General features: G+C 39.6%; 1 protein-coding gene across 6 annotated transcripts in view; it reads left to right on the forward strand.

Annotated features, from left to right (window-relative positions):
- The window catches only part of LOC125463642 (myocardin), a 600,727-nt gene that overhangs the window by 511,962 nt on the left and 67,966 nt on the right, over positions 1 to 20,799 (forward strand). For all 6 annotated transcript variants that reach the window (XM_059653806.1, XM_059653807.1, XM_048555183.2 and 3 more), the window contains one exon: positions 2,140 to 2,195. In XM_059653806.1, the coding sequence (XP_059509789.1) occupies positions 2,140 to 2,195 (56 nt within the window). The remainder of the gene's footprint in view (positions 1 to 2,139; positions 2,196 to 20,799) is intronic.

Genomic DNA, 20,799 nt, shown 5'->3' on the forward strand with positions numbered 1-20,799 from the left:
TGTTAACAGTAATAGCCTAATAATCAGTCACTCTTCAGAGATTGATTAACTCTATGGGTTCACTTATATAAGATCGTAAAGGTATTGTAAGTTATGAAGAAGACATTACAGCAAGCCAGCTTTTTAACTTGCAGAGCCACAAAACACTAACTACCATGCAGAGCAAAATAGTAAATGCACACAGCACAGGGAGACCTTAATGGTGAACTTTGTTAAAGGCAAAGTAGACATAATACACAGTGAATCATTTTGGGATATTTTAATATGTTAAAGGTTCAGTAAAAAGCAACTTATTGATGATAACTCTGAACTCATCTGCACTGACTCAAGTGCAGTGAGCAATGCACTGACCAGCATGTGGGCTGTGGGTTCTACATAGATGTCAGCACCCAAAGTCTGAAACCAGCATGATCCTTCTGTCCATGCAGATAGGGATGAAACACTTCTTTCAGGACCTCTTTAAAACTTCATCCCCAGGAAGTGACTTGTAATACTCTCAGGTGCCCAGCAGTCAAGCCGTTGGTCCTTAAGAGGAGGAAACTAACTTTCTCACTTACTTTACATTGAAGTCATATTGTTGAACCTGCAAGGGACATCCTTCGCCTTTCTTCTACAAAATAAATCTGCAAAGAGCTGAGGACCACCATACATCATCTGCTCTTTTCCTCCCCAGTTTCTGCTTATCACCCTGGCCAGTCAATAATCCTCATTACCAGAATCAATAAAAATGCCTGTCAGAAACTCAGTTGACACCAGCTGTTGGCTAGTGATTTTAAAAAATATGAGGGCAACTCCTGCCATCCTACCCTCCTCATGCCCAAGATGTGGGGACATGCAGTTTCTTGACCAACATTGTGCTGTATTTCTACTTTTTAAATAATCATGACTGACATCTGTGTTAATGTACTTAGGTGTAACCTGCATAAAGTAGGTGCAATTCCATTAAATACTTCACCGAATTTGAGAGGTATCTATCAGAAAAAAAGAAAATCCAGTGGAGATAACTTTGCTGCAGCTAGATCTTTGTAAATTGGTTTCTTCTTCATGACAGCTGACAGGTGAACAGATAAGGATCATATCAGCAGGACTGATACATTAAAAGAAACCAGAGTGTAATGAGGAGGTGCTTGTCTTTGTGGCTTATGAGTGATATGTACTGGATGTGCAGATATTATCTTTGTGGAAAGCTACGATTAATGCTGTTTTGCAAGCATGAGGGACTTTCTCAGATACAGTTCTTTTAAGTGTTAAAATGTGAATAAATGTTGAACAGAGAATTTCCAAATGCAACTTAACCTCTTTCATAATCAATTTAACTATTCGCAGATCATGTTGGCTCATTACACAGCAAACTTCTGTAGGATGTCTTAGAACTCTATGACCTGAGAAACCTACCGGAGTTCAATGAAGAGGGCCAGGATGTGACACCAACTTGACCTCAGCGTCACCCTCCAGCCCATAAGTTAAGAACAGCCAATTCTCCAAAAGCAATGTTTGGAGCAGACAGCTCTTTGGAGAGGTGCAGTTCCCTTCAAGAGTAGACAAGGGTTGTGCTAAGTTGTAGCATTTTCCACAGTGATTGACACCAGTGTTTGACAGCAATGTAGAATTACTGGATGACGAAACAGTTTTCTCTTTTCACTGCATAGATATCTTGGAGAAGCAGACAGTTATTTTTATAAAAGTTTCAGTGTCTAAATAACCTGAAAGTTGTGTTCAATATTGCAGGACAAATTTATTAGGTGAGTTGTGCAGAAATTCCAGCAAGTTGCTCATTTCAAGGTTTTGATTAAATGTGGAACAATGCATTTTAGGTCATCTTAAGTCTGAAATCGTTAATGCTGCCATAACGTATGCTACATATCCAAGAGTAAATTTTGTTTTCATGGAAGGTTGCTATGATTACAAGTACAAGATAATTTAGTGTTGATTATATGTTATTACATTAGAAAGAGGTCAATTTTCAGTTTCTGTCACAGGGAAACAATCTGTGGAATCAAGGAACTGAGCGTGGCATCCTGTGAGATTGACTAGAGCAAGTATATGTTCACATGTAATTATGGGTCATTTTGCAATCTGGAATTGGAGATATTGATCTTCCTGCTAATCAGTTTGGATTTGTTTTGTTTATTATTCCAGCACTGAAGAGTCCAGCTGCATTCCATGAACAGAGGAAAAGCCTGGAAAGAGCCAAGGTATGAGGACGTGAATGGCAAACATAGTCATGACTGTGGGTGGTGTTAATTCAAGCAGTGATTGAATAACGCAAGAATTCTTAATGATATGTGGCCTTAAACAGAGCCATTTGAGCCCAGAGCCTGTGCTGACTTTTGTGTTTCACTTGAGCATCTTGCCATTTTTCCTCATCTAAATCTAACACAGTAACCTTCGATTTCATTCTCCCATACATGAATGTCTAGCTCCCCCTTGATTGCACATGTAATATTGATTTCAGCCACTAGAGTCATAGAGTTATATAGCATGGAAACAAACCCTTCAGTCCAACGTGTCCATGCTGGTCGAGTTTCCTAAACTAAAAATTAGTCCTATTTGCTTGCATTTGGCCCATATCCCTCTAAACCTTGATAATAAAATGTGAGGCTGGATGAACACAGCAGGCCCAGCAGCATCTCAAGAGCACAAAAGCTGACGTTTCGGGCCTAGACCCTTCATCAGAGAGGGGGATGGGGTGAGGGTTCTGGAATAAATAGGGAGAAAGGGGGAGGCGGACCGAAGACAGAGAGAAAAGAAGATAGGTGGAGAGGAGAGTATAGGTGGGGAGGTAGGGAGGGGATAGGTCAGTCCAGGGAAGACGGACAGGTCAAGGAGGTGGGATGAGGTTAGTAGGTAGGAGATGGAGGTGCGGCTTGGGGTGGGAGGAAGGGATGGGTGAGAGGAAGAACAGGTTAGGGAAGCAGAGACAGGTTGGACTGGTTTCGGGATGCAGTGGGTGGAGGGGAAGAGCTGGGCTGGTTGTGTGATGCAGTGGGGGGAGGGGACGAACTGGGCTGGTTTTGGGATGCAGTGGGGGAAGGGGAGATTTTGAAGCTGGTGAGGTCCACATTGATACCATTGGGCTGCAGGGTTCCCAAGCGGAATATGAGTTGCTGTTCCTGCAACCTTCGGGTGGCATCATTGTGGCACTGCGGGAGGCCCATGATGGACATATCATCTAAAGAATGGGAGTGGGAGTGGAAATGGTTTGCGACTGGGAGGTGCAGTTGTTTATTGCGAACCGAGTGGAGGTGTTCTGCAAAGCGGTCCCCAAGCCTCCGCTTGGTTTCTCCAATGTAGAGGAATGTTTTATTATCTTGGATTCTCCAGCATCTGCAGTTTCCATTATCCCTCTAAACCTTTCCTGTTCAAGTATCTGTCCAAATTTCTTTTCAGTGTTATAACCGCATCTGCCATGTCGTCTGACAGTTCATTTCGCATACAAATGAATCTCTACATGAACAAGTTGCTCTGCAGGTCCCTTTTAAATCTTTCTCCTCTCACCTTAAAAGAACGCCTTCTAATTTTGAACTACCCTACCCTAGGGACAAAACAATCTTTGCTATTCACCTTAACTATGCCCCTCATGATATTATAAACTTCTGTAAGGTCACCTCCTATGCTTCAGTAGAAAAAGAAGTCCCAGCCTATCACATTCTAATTGCTCTTGGATTTCTCAGTGAGTTGCAAGGGCAGAAAGTAGTTGAAACTAAGTTTATGTTCTTGGTTTTAAAAAAACACAATTTGTGAAGCAATCATGTTGTCAGATTCGATGAGCTCTGAAATTACATTATTCTCGTCCTGTCACAGACGTTGTATGTGCAACATGATATGAGGCTGCGCACAATTTTACATCAGAACTGTTCTGGAGATTTTAAGTCCACCATGTAATTATGCAGATTAATGATGATTAATTGTCCAGGGCACTCTGATTTCAAACCAGTTCTCATAATGCAATCAGTGGGTCAAGATCAAATAGTGAGTCGAAATTCAACTTTACCCATCAAAACATTCAGCATATTTTAAGAAAGAATATGTTTTGTTTTTGTTCGAAACAGTTGAACACTGCTGGCAGATATACTGTCGGAAACCCATTAAAGAAGTGCATTAAAAAAAGTCGATTAAAATGATCCAATTAGTTGGTAACAATAATGTTTTATTGCTGTGTATAAGTAGAATCAATCTATTATATAATCACTAAATTAAATGAGGGAGACTTGTATACAAAGAAAGCATTGCTCTGTGATTTATTTTCTGGTAAAGTGTCTTGTCAGTTGATTAACTGGTATGAACACCAACTCCTGTTATAAATGTAGATTCATACAGCTGGCAGACCAACATTTAGTTCACTGTGCTACGTAGTGTGCCAGATTAAGGAAATATGCTGTCAAAAACATATCAATTGGATAGCAGGATAAACCAGAATTGGGAGTTTTTTCCTACTGTTCTACGAATAAATGGTGAAATGATAAAAGCTCTTTCATCAACCTTCTGCACAGATACATTGAACTATAATGTTTTGTTGCAATATCCAACAAATTACTCTTGACTCATGCTCTTGTATATGCTGTGGTGACACCAGTGGTGCCTTACACTATTTACCAAAAATCTACCTTCTATGAAGCAGAACATTTCAATCTTCTGGCCCAGATGCTTTGTTTGCTAACATGTCTTTTTCAGTCGCGGTATGTACATCTCTTGTCTCAATATATGTTTTCATTGATCACCTATTTCGTAGCAATTTCAAATCCACTGGCCAAGTATTTGGATCTGAGATTACCTTGCAACACTCTTGCAGTTGTAGGCTGCCTTCAATTGGTGGAACCACAATGTCCCAAAAGGTTTTTTTTGAAATATTTATGCCAAGAAATGGTAGTCTATGATGGAAGGTATTGTTTCGAAACACAGTCTAAATTTGCATCCTTAAGCAATATCACACTTGTCCTGCAATAGCTGCACATTACTCTAAAAAGCAATGGAATCATTTATCATTTGGCTGGTTTGCAATTTGGAGCGATGCCAGCAGCTTGGGTTCAATTCCCACACTGGCTGAGGTTACCATGAAAGAGTCTCCTTCTCAAACTCTCTGCTTGCCTGAGGCATGTGACACTTAGGATAAAAAAGCCCACCAGTTGTGCCTTTCCCTCTAATGAGAGAGCGTCCCATAGTCCGGTACCTTTCTGTGCTGACTAAACCCTTGGCAATGCAGTATTCAGAAAGATGAGCACTTATCCTTGTTGCAAGTGCGGGGCTTGCAAGTTATAACAGTGTGATGGGGAAGATATCAGATTAATGACTCCTCCTACCTGATCCACCAGGCTCACTTTGGGATTTCTGTCAGCTGTGTAAGGCTCATCTGTCGGGAGTCACTGTACTAACCTGGCAACAGTGAAGCAGCTTACTGCAAGGCATTAGGAGATAAAGGTCACCACTAGAAAGCTATTTGCTAGGAAAGATAATATCTGATGAGTAAATTGTGGTGTTGAATTCGTCACACTTTGATTCAAATCAACTGAACTCAGTAATAAAGCAGCACAACAGTTTTGATTAGTTGAATATGCACTTTATTTGTCTTGAGTGCTTTATTTTTACACCAAATTTAAAAGATGAACAATGGGTGAAAATGTATATATAGTTGACATCCTTTCATATCAAGTGATATGTTCACTGGGCAATTAAGAGTTAAGCAAACTCATTGACTTTAGAGACTCATTTTTAAGCTGCAAATGCATGAAATTTTTAGATCACATGAAGAGCACAAGTAAATTAGCAATTAACAGATTAAGTTCAAGTCTGTTCAGAAAACTAAGTTAAAGAAAAGAAAAAATATTCTAGCCAGAGAACTCAGTCAGGGCAGAGAAAGGGTTGGGATGAAGTGACGCATTTTCAAAAACACTCCATTCAAAATTGCCATTTACTTTAAAATGTGCTTTTAAATGTGGGGCAGGTGTTATGACAGATTTGACCTGGCCATTCTAATCGAATGTGCTGTTTTTATCCAAATTTGTAACATAAATTTCTCAGTCTTAACCCATGCTAACAAAACATCAAGGAAGGAAAAACTTCAAAAATGGTTTCGAAGAATGCTGCCAGGAGCTATAACCATCAGGATAAACTGAACAGGCCATGACTAATTTTCTCAGTCAGAAAGAGAACATTAATCCATTCACAGATCCTCCATTAACACCCTTCAAATGGATTCCAGTGAAGCGATTGTGTCCAAATGCACCTGACTCTGCCATTAAACATTTCTCCCCCCGATCTACAGATTTTTGTGCCTTCAAATAGCATGTATTTTGTAATGCAGTACATTTTGGCATTCTGTACCTATGAAAACTTATATCAAGTGACTTCAAGGTTCCACATGGTGGAATGATTAGTAAAGTTAGAGCACTTGGGATTCTGGGAGAGCTTGTCAGTTGGATACACATTTGGCTTGACAGGAGGAGACAGAGGGCATTGGTGGAGGCCTGTGACCAGCAGTGTTCCACAGGGATTGGTCCTGGGTCCACAATTGTTTGTCATTTATATAAACAATTTGGAGATTTTAGGAAGTATTGTTAGTAAGTTTGTGGGTGACCCCAGAATTGGTGGTATAGTGGATAGTTAAGAAGGTTATCTAAGGCTACAAAGGGCTTTTGATCAATTGGGCCAGTGGGCTGAGGAGTGGCAGATGGAGTTTAATTTGGATAAATTTGAGGCACTGCACTTTGGGAGATGTAAAGGGCAGGACTCATATGGTTAATGGAAGGGACCTGGAGGTTGTTGACGAACAGCGAGACCTAAGAGTTCAGGTACCTAGTTCTTTGAAAGATGCATCGTAGGTAGCCAGGGTAGTTAAAGCAAGTGTGCCAAACGCATTCTTCATTGCTCACACCATTGAATAAAGGAGTTGGGAGGGGTTACAAGTAGAGGCTGAATAGGCTGGGACTATTTTCCCTGGGGCATTGGAGTTTGAGGGATGAAATTATGGAGTTTTATTCTAAAATGATGAGGTGCGTGGGTAAGGTGAGTAGCAGTGGTCTTTTTCCTAGGTTGGGGCATTTCGAAACTAGAGAGGTAAAGGTAAGAGGAGAAAGATTTTAAAGGGACCCTAGGGGCAGCTTTTTCACACAGAGGGTGGTTCGTAGGTGGAATGAGCTGCCAGAGGAAGTTGTAAATACAGGTACAGTTGTAACATTTTAAAGACATTTGGAGAGGTTCATGAATAGGAAAGATTTTAAGAGATATGGACCGAATGCAGGCAAATGGGGCTAGTTTGTTTTGGAAATTTTGTCTGTTTCCACGATGTATGACTATGACACACCAAAGATCTTTCCAATCTGTAAAGCATGGTTTCAGTCTGGCGGTTCCAACAAGTGGCTCAAGAATGTAAAGTCCACATATGTCATTGTATCATTACCACATGCTGTTTCTGAACCTGATCTTCCACCTAACTGCTGCTTATGTCATTTACATGTTTCCCATTGTCATTGTATTACAATGAGATCCTTCTCTCTTTCACCAAAAAATGCACAGTAAGAGTTTTGAATGCCTCTGCATGTTTCCTTCATTTGCTCACTCTGGTAGTTTTGGCAGTAGACACTGATCCTGTAATTGTTGGAACACAGCAAAATAAACTTTTTTGGTTGTTTAACTTATTCACAAGAATGCAATATATAATCAATCACTTATTCTCTCACAAGATGTAGGTATCATGAGCACAGCCAACATTTGTTGCACTGAGTGACTTGCTCAGCCATTTCATAGAGCAGTTAAGAGTCAGTTACATTGCTGTGGTTCTGAGGTCACATATAGCCCTGACTGGGTCAAGACATTAATGAAACAACCTTTTCTGTTCATTTTATGGTCACCATTCCTGCTTTACATTCTCATTTCTGCCTTGTTTATTCTGACTTGGAGGGATTTAAACCTAGGTCCCCAGAGATTTAGCCTGAATCTCTGGATTGCTGTTCCAACGGTGTTATGACTCAGCCACATTGTCTGCATAAAACATGTCAATTCGTGCTTCCTGTACGGTTCAGAGAAAAACATGTTACTTGAGGATACTTCTCCTGTAAGCAATGTTGACACTTCTTCATTGCTTGGGTGTTATGACAGTGATAATAACTATGGAAGTTTGAGAGCCAGACGAAGAACGGGGAACAGTAGTCGAGCCTCAGTGCCCATAAAGCTACTGCAATCTTTCCCAACAGCAGTGCAAACTAGGTGTTGCAAATTCCTCAAATGGCAAAACTTTTTATCTTGCGCTCAAGGCAAGACTCTGATGAATGCCCTTGTCACATTAAACCTGTATTGTTAATCTCTCTCATGTAAGGGTTAGCATGGCAAAGTTTCACTATAAGTTCTTGATGTAAGATATTTGGGAATGCTGCCAAATTTTCATATAATCTCCAAAAATAGCACAGTATCAAAGCAATTTAAGGCTCTCCTATTTAATCAGATTTATTCAACATAGGAAAATAATGACAGGAATGTCGCTCAAAGACGAACCTTAAAAGCAACATATGGACTGGTCTGTTGTTTCAGTAGTGAGAAAAATAAAATCCGAAGTCCTTGCACCTTTTGTCATCAAAATCTTAGCAATATATTTTGTGATTTAAAATTGCATGGAAAAATTAGTCACAAACCCTGTTATCCACCAGGTCACCTTTGGCAAAATAGAGAGCAAAGACCACATAAAAGCCTATGAGCTAAAAGGCTGTCTTCACCTTATGAAGATAAAACAATTGTTTTCCAGATTCAGACAGTCAGACTATTGTAGACAAAGTAACTAAACTGAACTTGAACTCATAGACTCCCAGAAAGCTTAATTCAACATGAAATGGAAACACCGTTCCATCTGTGTGGTTGAAATTGGATTAGTGATAAAATATCAATGTCTTTTGAAGAACCTACAGTTTCATTCATATCTGGATCAAGATGTACTGGGGCCTATAATGTTGAGTTACACTATGGAGAATTTGTTAGTATTCATGAAATAGGGAGGGGTAATTTGTTTGCCTTCCACAGCTTCTAGTAACCCAAAAGAGATGTGCATTGATTCTCCAGGGCAAGCAAGGATGCAAGCTGCTAACAGTGCAACTTGCATGACCACCTTCCTTCTCCCTGGGATATCAATGGATGTATACACAACGCTGCTTCCTACATGTTGCTATAGGTGACATAGTGGCTCAGTGGTTTGCACTGCTTCCTCACAGCACCAAAGACCCGAGTTTGCACATTCTCCCCATGTCTACATGGGTTTCCTCTGGGTGCTCTGGTTTCCTGCTACTGTCCACAGCTGTGCAGGTTAAGTCTCTCCCAGGTTAAGTGGATTGGCCATGCTAAATTGCCCATGGTATCCAGAGGTGTGCATGTTAGCTGGGTTAGGCATAGGAAATGCAGGGTTGTAGGGATAGGCTGGGTCTCGGCGGGATGCTCTTTGGAGAGACAGTGTGGACTCATTGGGCTGAATGCCTTCTTCCGCTCTGCAGAGATTCTACATGAAAGGATTTTACTCTGTGTTTATCTGAGAAAACATGTCTTTCTGTGCAAAAGCTTTATTTTTGTCACAGTTTTTATGCCATTAAATGAGCTAAAATCAGCCCAGCATTGTGTTCAAAGTAGCTGAATTTCTTAATAAAATTTAGAACCTGCAAAAAAATTAGATTGAATGATTTACACTGTGCTATCTTCCTCTTTAGTACACAATAAACTGTGAAGTGAGTTAAAATAGAAATGAATGTATGCTGCAACATTGTAATAGCTGATGTTCCCATTGCTCATCATTATCATGGAAGAAATTGTACAGCAACTTTCACAGTCCATTCATGCACAGTTAAACGCATAAATCAGAACAATACTGTCTTGATTTCCCTAATTCTTCACAGGCAGTGCTGAAACAGTACATTACCAGAAATTTCCATATTGAAATCCTTGCATAAATTTGCTATTTTTACTGGCCAGTAAATATGTCAGAGAAAAAGGCTATCACTCTTGCAATTATTTTAATAGCAAACAAATTTTCATCAAGCACCAAATATTTGCTTTTACAAGTGTGGACTTTCATTCCTACAAGATTTAATTTGTATTGGATGTTAATAATATTTTTGTTGCTTCTCTGCCCCTCTCCACCCCCCCTGCTCTCTCCCCCCTCTCTCCCCCCTCACTCCCCCGCCACTCCCCTGCCTCACTCCCTCTCTCTCTCTCTCTCCTTTATCCTTATTTCTCTTGTCTTGTTTAGTTTTCTAGACATGATATTTACAATGAATTAAATTTAATTTACTCTCTCTCAACTTTTAGTTCCTGGATTAGAGTCTGTAGTACAGGGCCATAGAATCTTAAAACAACAAAGTCTGAGTTGGTATGCGGTCAGATGTTAAAATTTTCAATAATTTGGACCCCTACTCCAATCTGTCCACTCTGGGATTTTCAAAGGTTGAGGAAAAGGGGGGCCCACAAACCCCTTCCGGGGGAATGATATCAATGCCTCTAATTTAACCTCCTTTATAGGTTTCACAGTGTAAGCTGAGGTTTCCTAAGCTTGACAATTTAAGCGTCATAACAGCACTGTTTTTGGACCAAGAGTACACTCCATTTAAAAAAAACCCAAGCCTTACAAAGGTCCCTGAGATGAGGAGTCTGATTCCCTACTTGGATTGGACTGCCCCATATCATGGTTAGTACTTGCCTGGTTTTACTGCCTACTCTCAAATGCTCCCTGCTTAACTACAGCCTGTCAAGGAGACCAGTTGCTGGATAGGGAACATAGTAGGGACTGAAGATATAAGCTGAGTACTGATAGACCACAGAACTGCAGGAAACCTGGTGGTCTGAAACCCCATTTTGTCTGCCAACATAATCTCCCTCAATTACTTTCCAGAATTGCTGTATGAGTGAGATCATTCACTCACTCCAAATGATTTAAAGAGCCTTGCTACAGGTTGGCCTGTTCCTAGACGCCACAGATTGGTGTACTATGTTGGAAAAAAGTCTTGGAACACTGGAAGTTGCTGCTCCATTGTCACTGCAAAGTCTGTATGTAGCTGTAAGAATAATGAATGGAGATTGCCGTTCATTCGCTGCCGGCCACAATGCACCACACCATGACAATAGTTTGAGCTCACCCATTGCAGAGGCTTGTATAAAGTGTTGTGGTGAGTGTGAATGGAGGGTTGTAATAAGGAGTGGTTCTGAACTTAGGTGCTGGGTAGAAGAATTAAATAACATGCAAAAAATTAGAATGATCTTCCACATTGGATTTGCATCCTTTGCCTTTTTCAATTCAGTTCAACTTTGCAAAAAAAAGGAACTTAAAAATGAAACATAAGACACAGCTCGATATGGATCTGTGCTTGGAAATAAGTTTCATTTATATTTTTAAAAAATTTAATATGGTTTGAATTTCAAAGCAATTTGCAGCAGGCTTGAAGGGAGTAGGCCCGAAACGTCAGTTTTCCTGCTCCTCTAATGCTGCTTGGCCTGCTGGGTTCATCCAGATCTACACCTTGTTATCTCATATTTAGATGTGAACACATTTTATTCATGAAACAGGAAAAATGATTTAGTATGAAATCTAAATATGACACGGATGTGTCTTGTTGGATTAACGATTACATTATTAATAATGTTGAGACACTTTGGATTTTCCAGATAAATTTATCATACAAGAATCAAGGACTGAAATATATTTTTACTAAAAATAGCACTTAGTGATAGGATTTAAGTTATTATAATTTATTTAATTGTCTTACAAATTTCAGAAAGTTTTCACGAAAGGTGTTTTATATTACTTCACCAGAAATGATTAAACATGTAAAAGGAGATTTTGTTGTGATTTTGAGAGATTTGACATTGTGCTAAAAATTAGATCTATCCCAAAATATCAGTTTCTTCTTGTCACATTTCACATTCTTAATACATTGAGCAAAATATGAAAAGGACTTCCAAATCAGATTCTTCAGACAAGACGTTATTTATGAAATAACTGAATGCTATGATAGGTATATCTGTCTTTTTTTTTCTTGAAGTGATTATGGTACTCCCTTCCTGAGAAAATGGAGTCAAATTCGACCACTGTGCAGGTAATACACATTTGGTGGAGCTGATGGTGAGTTGCCTAGCAATCAAAAGATGCAAGTTTAAAATCCAGAAGAACTAAAATGATAGGAAAATGAAAATTCTGAGAAGCTGAAAAAGAAGTAGAAAATGTTGAAGGCAGGCAGCACAGACATTATTTTACAAAAGGCATCCACATGACTGCCCTTTACATATAAACTTACACATTTGTAGTTAAAAGGTGAAGAAATATTTCACAGATAATAAAATGTGAGGCTGGATGAACACAGCAGGCCAAGCAGCATCTCAGGAGCACAAAAGCTTGCTGCTTGGCCTGCTGTGTTCATCCAGCCTCACATTTTATTATCTTGGAATCTCCAGCATCTGCAGTTCCCATTATCCAAGAAATATTTCACATGTGTTCTGATATCAGGACATTACAAAGTTACAGTCCAGCCACTGTAGCTCTGTAAGAAATATAACTAATTTGTGCATGACCATGTGACAATCTGTCCCAGTATTGTTGATTAAGGATTTATTTTGAATCGGTCATTGGGAATAATTGCAATGGGATATTTGACCCATTTTTTAATTTCAAAAATATACTTGATCCATAAAAAAAGCCTTTATATATACAAAGTCAGAAATGCAGTTTAGTTCTTTACCGTGGCATATCAAGGAAACATACAAACATTGGAGTTTGACCATATCCAAACAAAGTAAAGACAACTCTTCCACATACAAGACTATATTTACAAGTATTGAGACACTAGGAAGGCCTGACAACTGAATGGACTCCATTTACCTTCAGCAGCAAGACCTCAGACAATAATCATCCCCTACTGTGCCTTGGCAGTAGCTGCCCCAAGCTTTAGTGCATCCCTCAGCGCATGGTTCTGGACCTCGGAATGTGCCAGTCTGCAAACACTTGAGACAAAAAATTAGGCCTCAGTTGAACCTCTCAACTGAGAACTTGCACCTCCAGAACTACAGCTGACCCTCAGTATTTCATTGGAATGTCAGTTGAGTTGGTGTACTCAAATCTCTAGGACCGAACCCGCACCATTCTGAGAAAGTTATACTCCCGACTAAACTATACCTGGCATTGCTTAGAAGCAATTGCTTCTTGTTGCATCAAACTGGAAAGTGGAAATCATTTCCAGGATCAGTTTGAATGCAGATAATTACTTGTGGTATTCTAAGTATAAACTTTGACAATTTTCACGCAAATTATAATGATGGAAAATTTTTGAAGCATCTAGACCATCAGAATCTAATAACTGGCTTTAAAACAAAGTGGTTGATTTATGATTCCACGACTCTCAAGGCTGGAAATTAAGTAATTCTGGTGATGCAAAGAACGAAGTTAGAGCAGCAGCCCATGTGTTTTAGAGACATTTGGTTTAATAGTTGTTTGATTGTGACATTTAAGATGCATAGGCAATTATCATTGATTCAGAGCTGAGAACACAGAAGAGAGTCAGATCTTGTAGCGACTGCTCTTCAAAACTTGGCTGAACTGCAGCCACACACTCCTCATCGTTGGCTACCATGTGCAGAGAGGAACAAACGGGTCAGAGGATCATCTTATGGCAAGCTAGATGCAGTCAGTCTGCCATGGAAGGGGTTCTTAGACTTGGCTGCCTATTTCTCATCAGTTGTTATTCTTGTTCTCAAAAGTGCCTGGAGAGACACATTAATTGTCCACTGTTACGCTTGAGGTCTTCACAACCATTGGAGACTGCAAAGGCTGGAGTACATCATTACTCCTGGGACTGAAACTTTAATTCAATTACTGTTTATTTCCTTTAAAGACTTGATGTTTGTTCCAGTGTCCCTTTAAAGGGATATTAGATTAATTTGAGTTCTGGTTCTTCTGAAAGGCTATGAAGAGAAACTGCAGAGATATCGGTTAAAAGTTAACAGGCAGAAATCAGCAATGTTGCAACCTGCAGTTTGCCAACTAGAAAAAGATTTGTGTCTTGCTTTGTACAAATAATAAATAGATCCAGCCTGGTTCTGTTTAATGTTAAGTAAGATATTCATTGAAAGGAAGGTGATAAGCTTCAATAACAGATAAACTACATGAATGAACACGTCAAAAGCCCTTTAAAGGCATCATGATATAGCAATCTTTGTCTTATTCAACTCTGTGCACTAAATCCCTCCAGAATGGTGTCTCGTACTGCAGGCTGGACAATAACTTGCCAGGTGATGGACGAGAACAGGAAGGGGACGCACAAGCTCCTTAAGAAACATTAAATATAGTGGTGTCCCATCCACCCTTGTGTAGAATTACAAACTCTTAAGTTACAAATATTCACCAGCTTTTCATTTCTAATTTACATAAAGAGTAGACATTTCAAGGGAACCTGATCTTATTTCTCACTCAGGGTAACACTAATATTTAGCCACCTGCAAAATATTATGAGTATATTTGACTGGTAGACTATAAGGAAAGAAAAACTTTTACTGAGCTCTGTAAATTGTAAAACCATGCAAATCAAATTCAGGTGGTCTGCCTCAGAAATTCAGATGCATCTGTCACATCTACCCATTGCCGTGTCACATAAGCAGAACGTCTTGAGATAGATTCAGTTTCTGTTGTATTTTCATTGCACTTCTCCTGATTTTAGTTAATTTTAATTGCCTTTTAAATTAAAGTAATCCGGACAATGTTCATTCATTCCCAGGCTTCCACTGTTTAACTTAACTTGCTGCCTTCCAGGCAAACTTCATTTCTAACTACCAGTAACATCAGAAACATTATATGCCATAGCGCATCATCTCAACCTATATGTCAGTCTGTCATCTTCAGGATATTTCAGAATATATTCCTGCGCAGTTCTTTTGGACAAACTACGTAACTTAACATGAAATTCTTCCACTAAAATTCTGTACCACACTACACCTAAGAAAGAAAATTTATTCTAAGCTGTGGTCACTTTGGGCCTGTTGACTTCAAATCAGAACTTTAACTTTGGTTTCACCTTTTGTCCTTTAACATCTTTGAGATCTCAACTTTTTGAAGACTGATTCAAACCCCTACAGTCTACCTTACTCAATGGAAATCCGCAGTAATTGTTTCTCTTTGACTCTTTCTATCCTATGAGTGTCCTTTTGAAAGACTGTGTCCAAAAAAATGCAGTATAGCAAAAGGGGTACATGAAGGTTGGATGACTTTGGGGTTGAAACACAGCCCTTTCACCTCTGGGCATTATGTTGAACTCCTATGCAGATATCTACTAAGTTGAGGAAGTTGTTTGGTGGGGAGGGGAATGTGGAGCGGCAGAAAACCTCATTCACTACTAGTTGTGATGTTGGTAAGTGAAATGTGTTTTGGCAATCTTAGGGACTTTTGATAATGGATCATGATACAAGAATCTAATTTGTCACAAACTGCATTCACTGGTGGAGAGATCATGAGGGCATGAAAAATGAAATCATCACCTCTGTGAAATGAGCACACATTTTCCATGACTGCATTTAATGTTTATTGTTGGGAAAGGGCAATGGGAATCTTAGCAATTAATGCTTTACTGAACCGACACAAGTAAACACATGGCCTTTACTTAAGAAATGAAGCTGCTTGACTTTTTTTTCCCCCTCATCTCTTTTCTCGCAACAGCAATGCTGATGAATGCAAATCTTTTGCCTATTGTTTTTCTCCAGTAGCTGATGAAAAGTAACAGCAAATTAAAACTCAAGCTAATTTGAAGTGTTACACAAGTTAAAATCTGCACTGAACTAAAACTAATGGATTGTTCAGGGCTTTGATCAATGTAGTGAACATAGAAGTCTGCACAATCAGAAACAGGGAGCTCTCTTGTATGAATTATATCAATGGAGTATCAAGTTATTTTGACTGCAGTCCAAACATACTCAATAATACTTAGTATTTTTAATACAAATAGGAACAAAAATGTGGGTGTGAAATCTGAGTGAACCGAAGTTAACTGGGATTGTAGGCTCGGGGATAGATCAGTAGAGAATCAGTGGCAAATATTAAAACAGATATTTCAGAATATTCAGAATTAGTACATCCCAAGCAGAAAGAAAATTCCAAAAGGAGGGCCAACTACTCATTGTTATCTGAAGAAGAAAAGGAAAAATATTTTTGGTTTAAATGTGTTTGTGGGTGTAAGCATTATTGGCCAAACCGGCGTTTTTTTTCCCAAAGAGCAAGTCGGAGTCAACCACATTGCTGTGGGTCTGTAGTCACATAGAGCATAGAACATTACAGCACAGTACAGGCCCTTCGGCCCTCGATGTTGTGCCGACCTGTCACACTGATCTGAAGCCCATCTAACCTACACTATTCACATGTAGGCCAGACCAGGTAAGGATGCCAACTTTCTCTCCCTGAAGTGAACCTGACAGCATTTTATGACAGCGGCTACATGATTGCCAATAGAGCAGCTTTTCATTTCTCGATTTTGTTTTCATTTGTAATTCATATTTCACTATTTGAAATTCAGCCCTGGGTCCCCAGAACAGTTCTGGATTGCTAGTCCAGTGACAGTCTCATTACGACACCACCTCCCCTAACAAAGATGTGTCGTAGGTCAGATGATTCATTGGAGTATAAAGAACAGCAGGGAATGACTAAATGATTCATCAAGAAGAAAAAAATTCAAGTGTGAGAAGAAGTTAGCTAGAAATGTTATTTGATAGCAAAAGTTTCTACAGATGTTTACAAAGGAAAAGAGTGAATTAAGTGAGCATTGGTCCTCTAGTGAATTAGAGTGAGGAGTTAATGGTATAAAATAAAGACTGGCAGACCAAATGAAAGAAAATTTTGCCTCTGTCTTTGCCTCAGAAGTGTAAAAAACATCCCAGGAATAGGTATAAATCAGGAAATGGAACTTAGTGAAATTGCAATCATCAAGCAAGCAGTACTGAGCAAATTGAGGAGGTCCCCAGCTCCTGATGGAATTTGTCCCAAGGTTTCAAAATAGGTTGCTAATGCTAATAATGCATTCCCATTACTTTTCACATGTTCTGTAGATTCTGAAAAGGTTCTATTAGACTAGAAAGGAGCTGATGTAACCCCTCTATCTAAAAAGGGATAAGGCAGAAAACAGGAAACAATAAGCCAGTTAGCTTGACATCTATTTTGGCAAGACGTTTGAGTTGACCACGAATGGGGTTTTAGCTAGGTACTTCAAAAGTCTCAAGGTAATCAGGAAAAGTCAGTGTGGCTTTGTGAAGTTGGAATCCTGTTTAATCCACTTAGAACATAGAACATAGAACAGTACAGCACAGAACAGGCCCTTCAGCCCACAATGTTGTGCCGACCATTGATCCTCATGTATGCACCCTCAAATTTCTGTGACCATATACATGTCCAGCAGTCTCTTAAATGACCCCAATGACCTTGCTTCCACAACTGCTGCTGGCAACGCATTCCATGCTCTCACAACTCTCTGCGTAAAGAACCTGCCTCTGACATCCCCTCGATACTTTCCACCAACCAGCTTAAAACTGTGACCCCTCGTGCTAGCCATTTCTGCCCTGGGAAATAGTCTCTGGCTATCAACTCTATCTATGCCTCTCATTATCTTGTATACCTCAATTAGGTCCCCTCTCCTCCTCCTTTTCTCCAATGAAAAGAGACCGAGCTCAGTCAACCTCTCTTCATAAGATAAGCCCTCCAGTCCAGGCAGCATCCTGGTAAACCTCCTCTGAACCCTCTCCAAAGCATCCACATCTTTCCTATAATAGGGCGCCCAGAACTGGACGCAGTATTCCAAGTGCGGTCTAACCAAAGTTTTATAGAGCTGCAACAAGATCTCACGACTCTTAAACTCAATCCCCCTGTTAATGAAAGCCAAAACACCATATGTTTTCTTAACAACCCTGTCCACTTGGGTGGCCATTTTAAGGGATCTATGTATCTGCACACCAAGATCCCTCTGTTCCTCCACGCTGCCAAGAATCCTATCCTTAATCCTGTACTCAGCTTTCAAATTCGACCTTCCAAAATGCATCACCTCGCATTTATCCAGGTTGAACTCCATCTGCCACCTCTCAGCCCATCTCTGCATCCTGTCAATGTCCCGCTGCAGTCTACAACAGCCCTCTACACTGTCAACGACACCTCAGACCTTTGTGTCGTCGGCAAACTTGCTGACCCATCCTTCAATCCCCTCATCCAAGTCATTAATAAAAATTACAAACAGTAGAGGCCCAAGGACAGAGCCCTGTGGAACCCCACTCACCACTGACTTCCAGGCAGAATATTTTCCTTCTACTAGCACTCGCTGTCTTCTGTTGGCCAGCCAATTCTGTATCCTTATTGGAGTTATTGGAGTTACTTGAAAGAGTATCATGCTCAGTGGGTAAAGATACACCCGGACACATTCTTTACTTGGATTTACAGAATGCGTTTGATAAATTGCCAAATTGAAGGTTATTTCATAAAGTCAAAGCACATGGTGCAGTGGGTAATATACCAGCATGACGACCGAAATTTGCTGGGTGGTTAAAAAAATCAGATAGTATGCACGAATGGATCATTTTATGATTGGCAGAATATGATAAGTAGAGCTCCTCAAGGGTCTAAGCTGAGGGCATCAACCTGTTTACAATTAATGTCAATGACTGACTTAGATGAGGGAAGCTAAATTTGTAGATGATACAAAGATAGGTCAGAAAATATGCTGTGCATATGACATAACATGGATGCGGGCCAATGTAGATCGGTTACGTGAGTTGGCAAAAATTTGATAGTGAACAATCATTGGAAAATGTGAAGTTGTTCCCTTTAGCAAGAGGGGAAAAAATTGAAATATTACCAAAATGAAGAATGACCACAGAATTCTGATTTGCAGAGTGATCATTCACTCACTCTGCTACTGATGCTCAGCGGCAATAGTGTGTACCATTTACAGGATACAGAAATTCACCAAGAAAGACCCCTTACAACACACTTTCCAAACCTAAAACCTAGAAAGACAAAGGCAGCCAACAAATCGGCACAGCAGCACCTGCAATTTCCTCTCCAAGCTACTACTCATCCTGATTTGGAAATGTATCACTTTTCCTTCAATGTCGCTGGGTCCAGACCAAGGAATTCCCTCTCCAAAGGCATTGTGGGTCTACCTCTAACACATGGACTTCAGTGGTTCAAGAAGGCAGCTCACCACTAAGACAGCTTGGGACAGGCCAGCTAGTAATATGCACATCCCATGAAGGGATAAAAATGTCACAAATGTTAGTAACAGGTCCAGTGGGAAATTAAGAAGGCCAGTGAAATGAGAGGGTTGAGTTATGAAGAAAAGCTGGGCAAGTTTGTCTTCTTGTCAATAAAGTTTAGAAGAGTGAAGGCCAACCTGACTCAGGTATGTAATATCCTGAATGGTCTTGACAAAGTGGATGTGGGAAGGATGTTTCCTCCTGTGGGTGAGTCCAGAGTTAGGGGAGCATTCTTTTAAAAATAGTGTTTACCGTTTTAGGGTAGAGATGTGACGTATTTTCTTTTCAGAGGGTTTTGCAATTTTGGAACTCTGCCCCAAAGTGAAAGAGGCTTGATCATCGAATATTTCAAGACACGGGTAGATAACTTTTCATTCCACTGCCTAACAAAAATCTGTCAGACTTAGGTGGGAATATGGAAGTCAAAACAGCAATGGATCAGCCGTGATCTTTTGGAATAGGTTCAAAGGGACAAATGGTCAACTTCTGCTCATAATTCATACATTTGTAGATGTGTATACTTTTGTGATTTAATGACACGCCCCAAAATATCGTGAACGGCAAATACATCTTAATATGATTATAAGTGGGTTCTACATTATAATTAATCTGTACAAGACATTGTGGAAGAACAGATTTATGAACCCATATCATAAGCCCCATCCATATCACCGTAATACATGTCATGTATTAAATGGGTAACTACCAGCTGTTCCTTGGATGGGCTTAACATTTTAATTTCCTGTCTTAATTGTTCATTTGAATAGTGCTTTAAAGTTGATGGGAAAGTAACAATGCACTGAAGAAGGTAGACCTATTACAACTGCAGATCAATGTTTGTTTATATTTCATGTGTGATTATATTTGTATTTTAAAATATTTGATGTTCTTGTTGTTTTTGTAATAACACAACAGGGTCCATAGAACGTTTAATGCTAAGCAACACTATCTGATGTGAAGTTATATAGGCAGTACATAATATTGGATTTGATTAATATGACCTTAAAATCGATTCTCATCCTAGAGTTACATATTCACTCCATCATGCCTCTGCTGGCTATTTGAAAGAACTGTTTAACTCATCCACTCATCTCTTCCTATATCCCTATAAGTTATTCCCTATCCAGTGTTTGTCCAATTTCAATTTGAAACTGACTTCACCCTGCTACTGTTTTCCAGCCAGTTAAGGTTTGGTTGAAAATTAATAGAATGGTTAGTCTTTTGCACAGAATGATAATCACAAATTGTGACTAAATGTCTTTTTCACCTAACCAGGAATGGATAAATACTTGAAAGGGAATAACTTTTGGGATATGGAGAAGAGCAAATGAGCTAGATAGCTCTTTCAAACAGTCAGCAGAGGCACAATGGAGTGAATATTTAATCCTAGGATGAGAATCGATTTTTAAGGCTATACTAATCACATCCAAGATTATGTACTGCCAATACAACTTCAGATTAGATGATGTTGCTTAGTATTTGATATTTTACAGACTCTGCTATGTTATGACAAAAACAACAAGAACGTCAAATATTTTAGAATACAAATATAATCGCACATGAAATATA

This window comes from Stegostoma tigrinum, chromosome 22 (assembly GCF_030684315.1).
Source record: "Stegostoma tigrinum isolate sSteTig4 chromosome 22, sSteTig4.hap1, whole genome shotgun sequence".
In the NCBI taxonomy this organism is placed as follows: domain Eukaryota; kingdom Metazoa; phylum Chordata; class Chondrichthyes; order Orectolobiformes; family Stegostomatidae; genus Stegostoma; species Stegostoma tigrinum.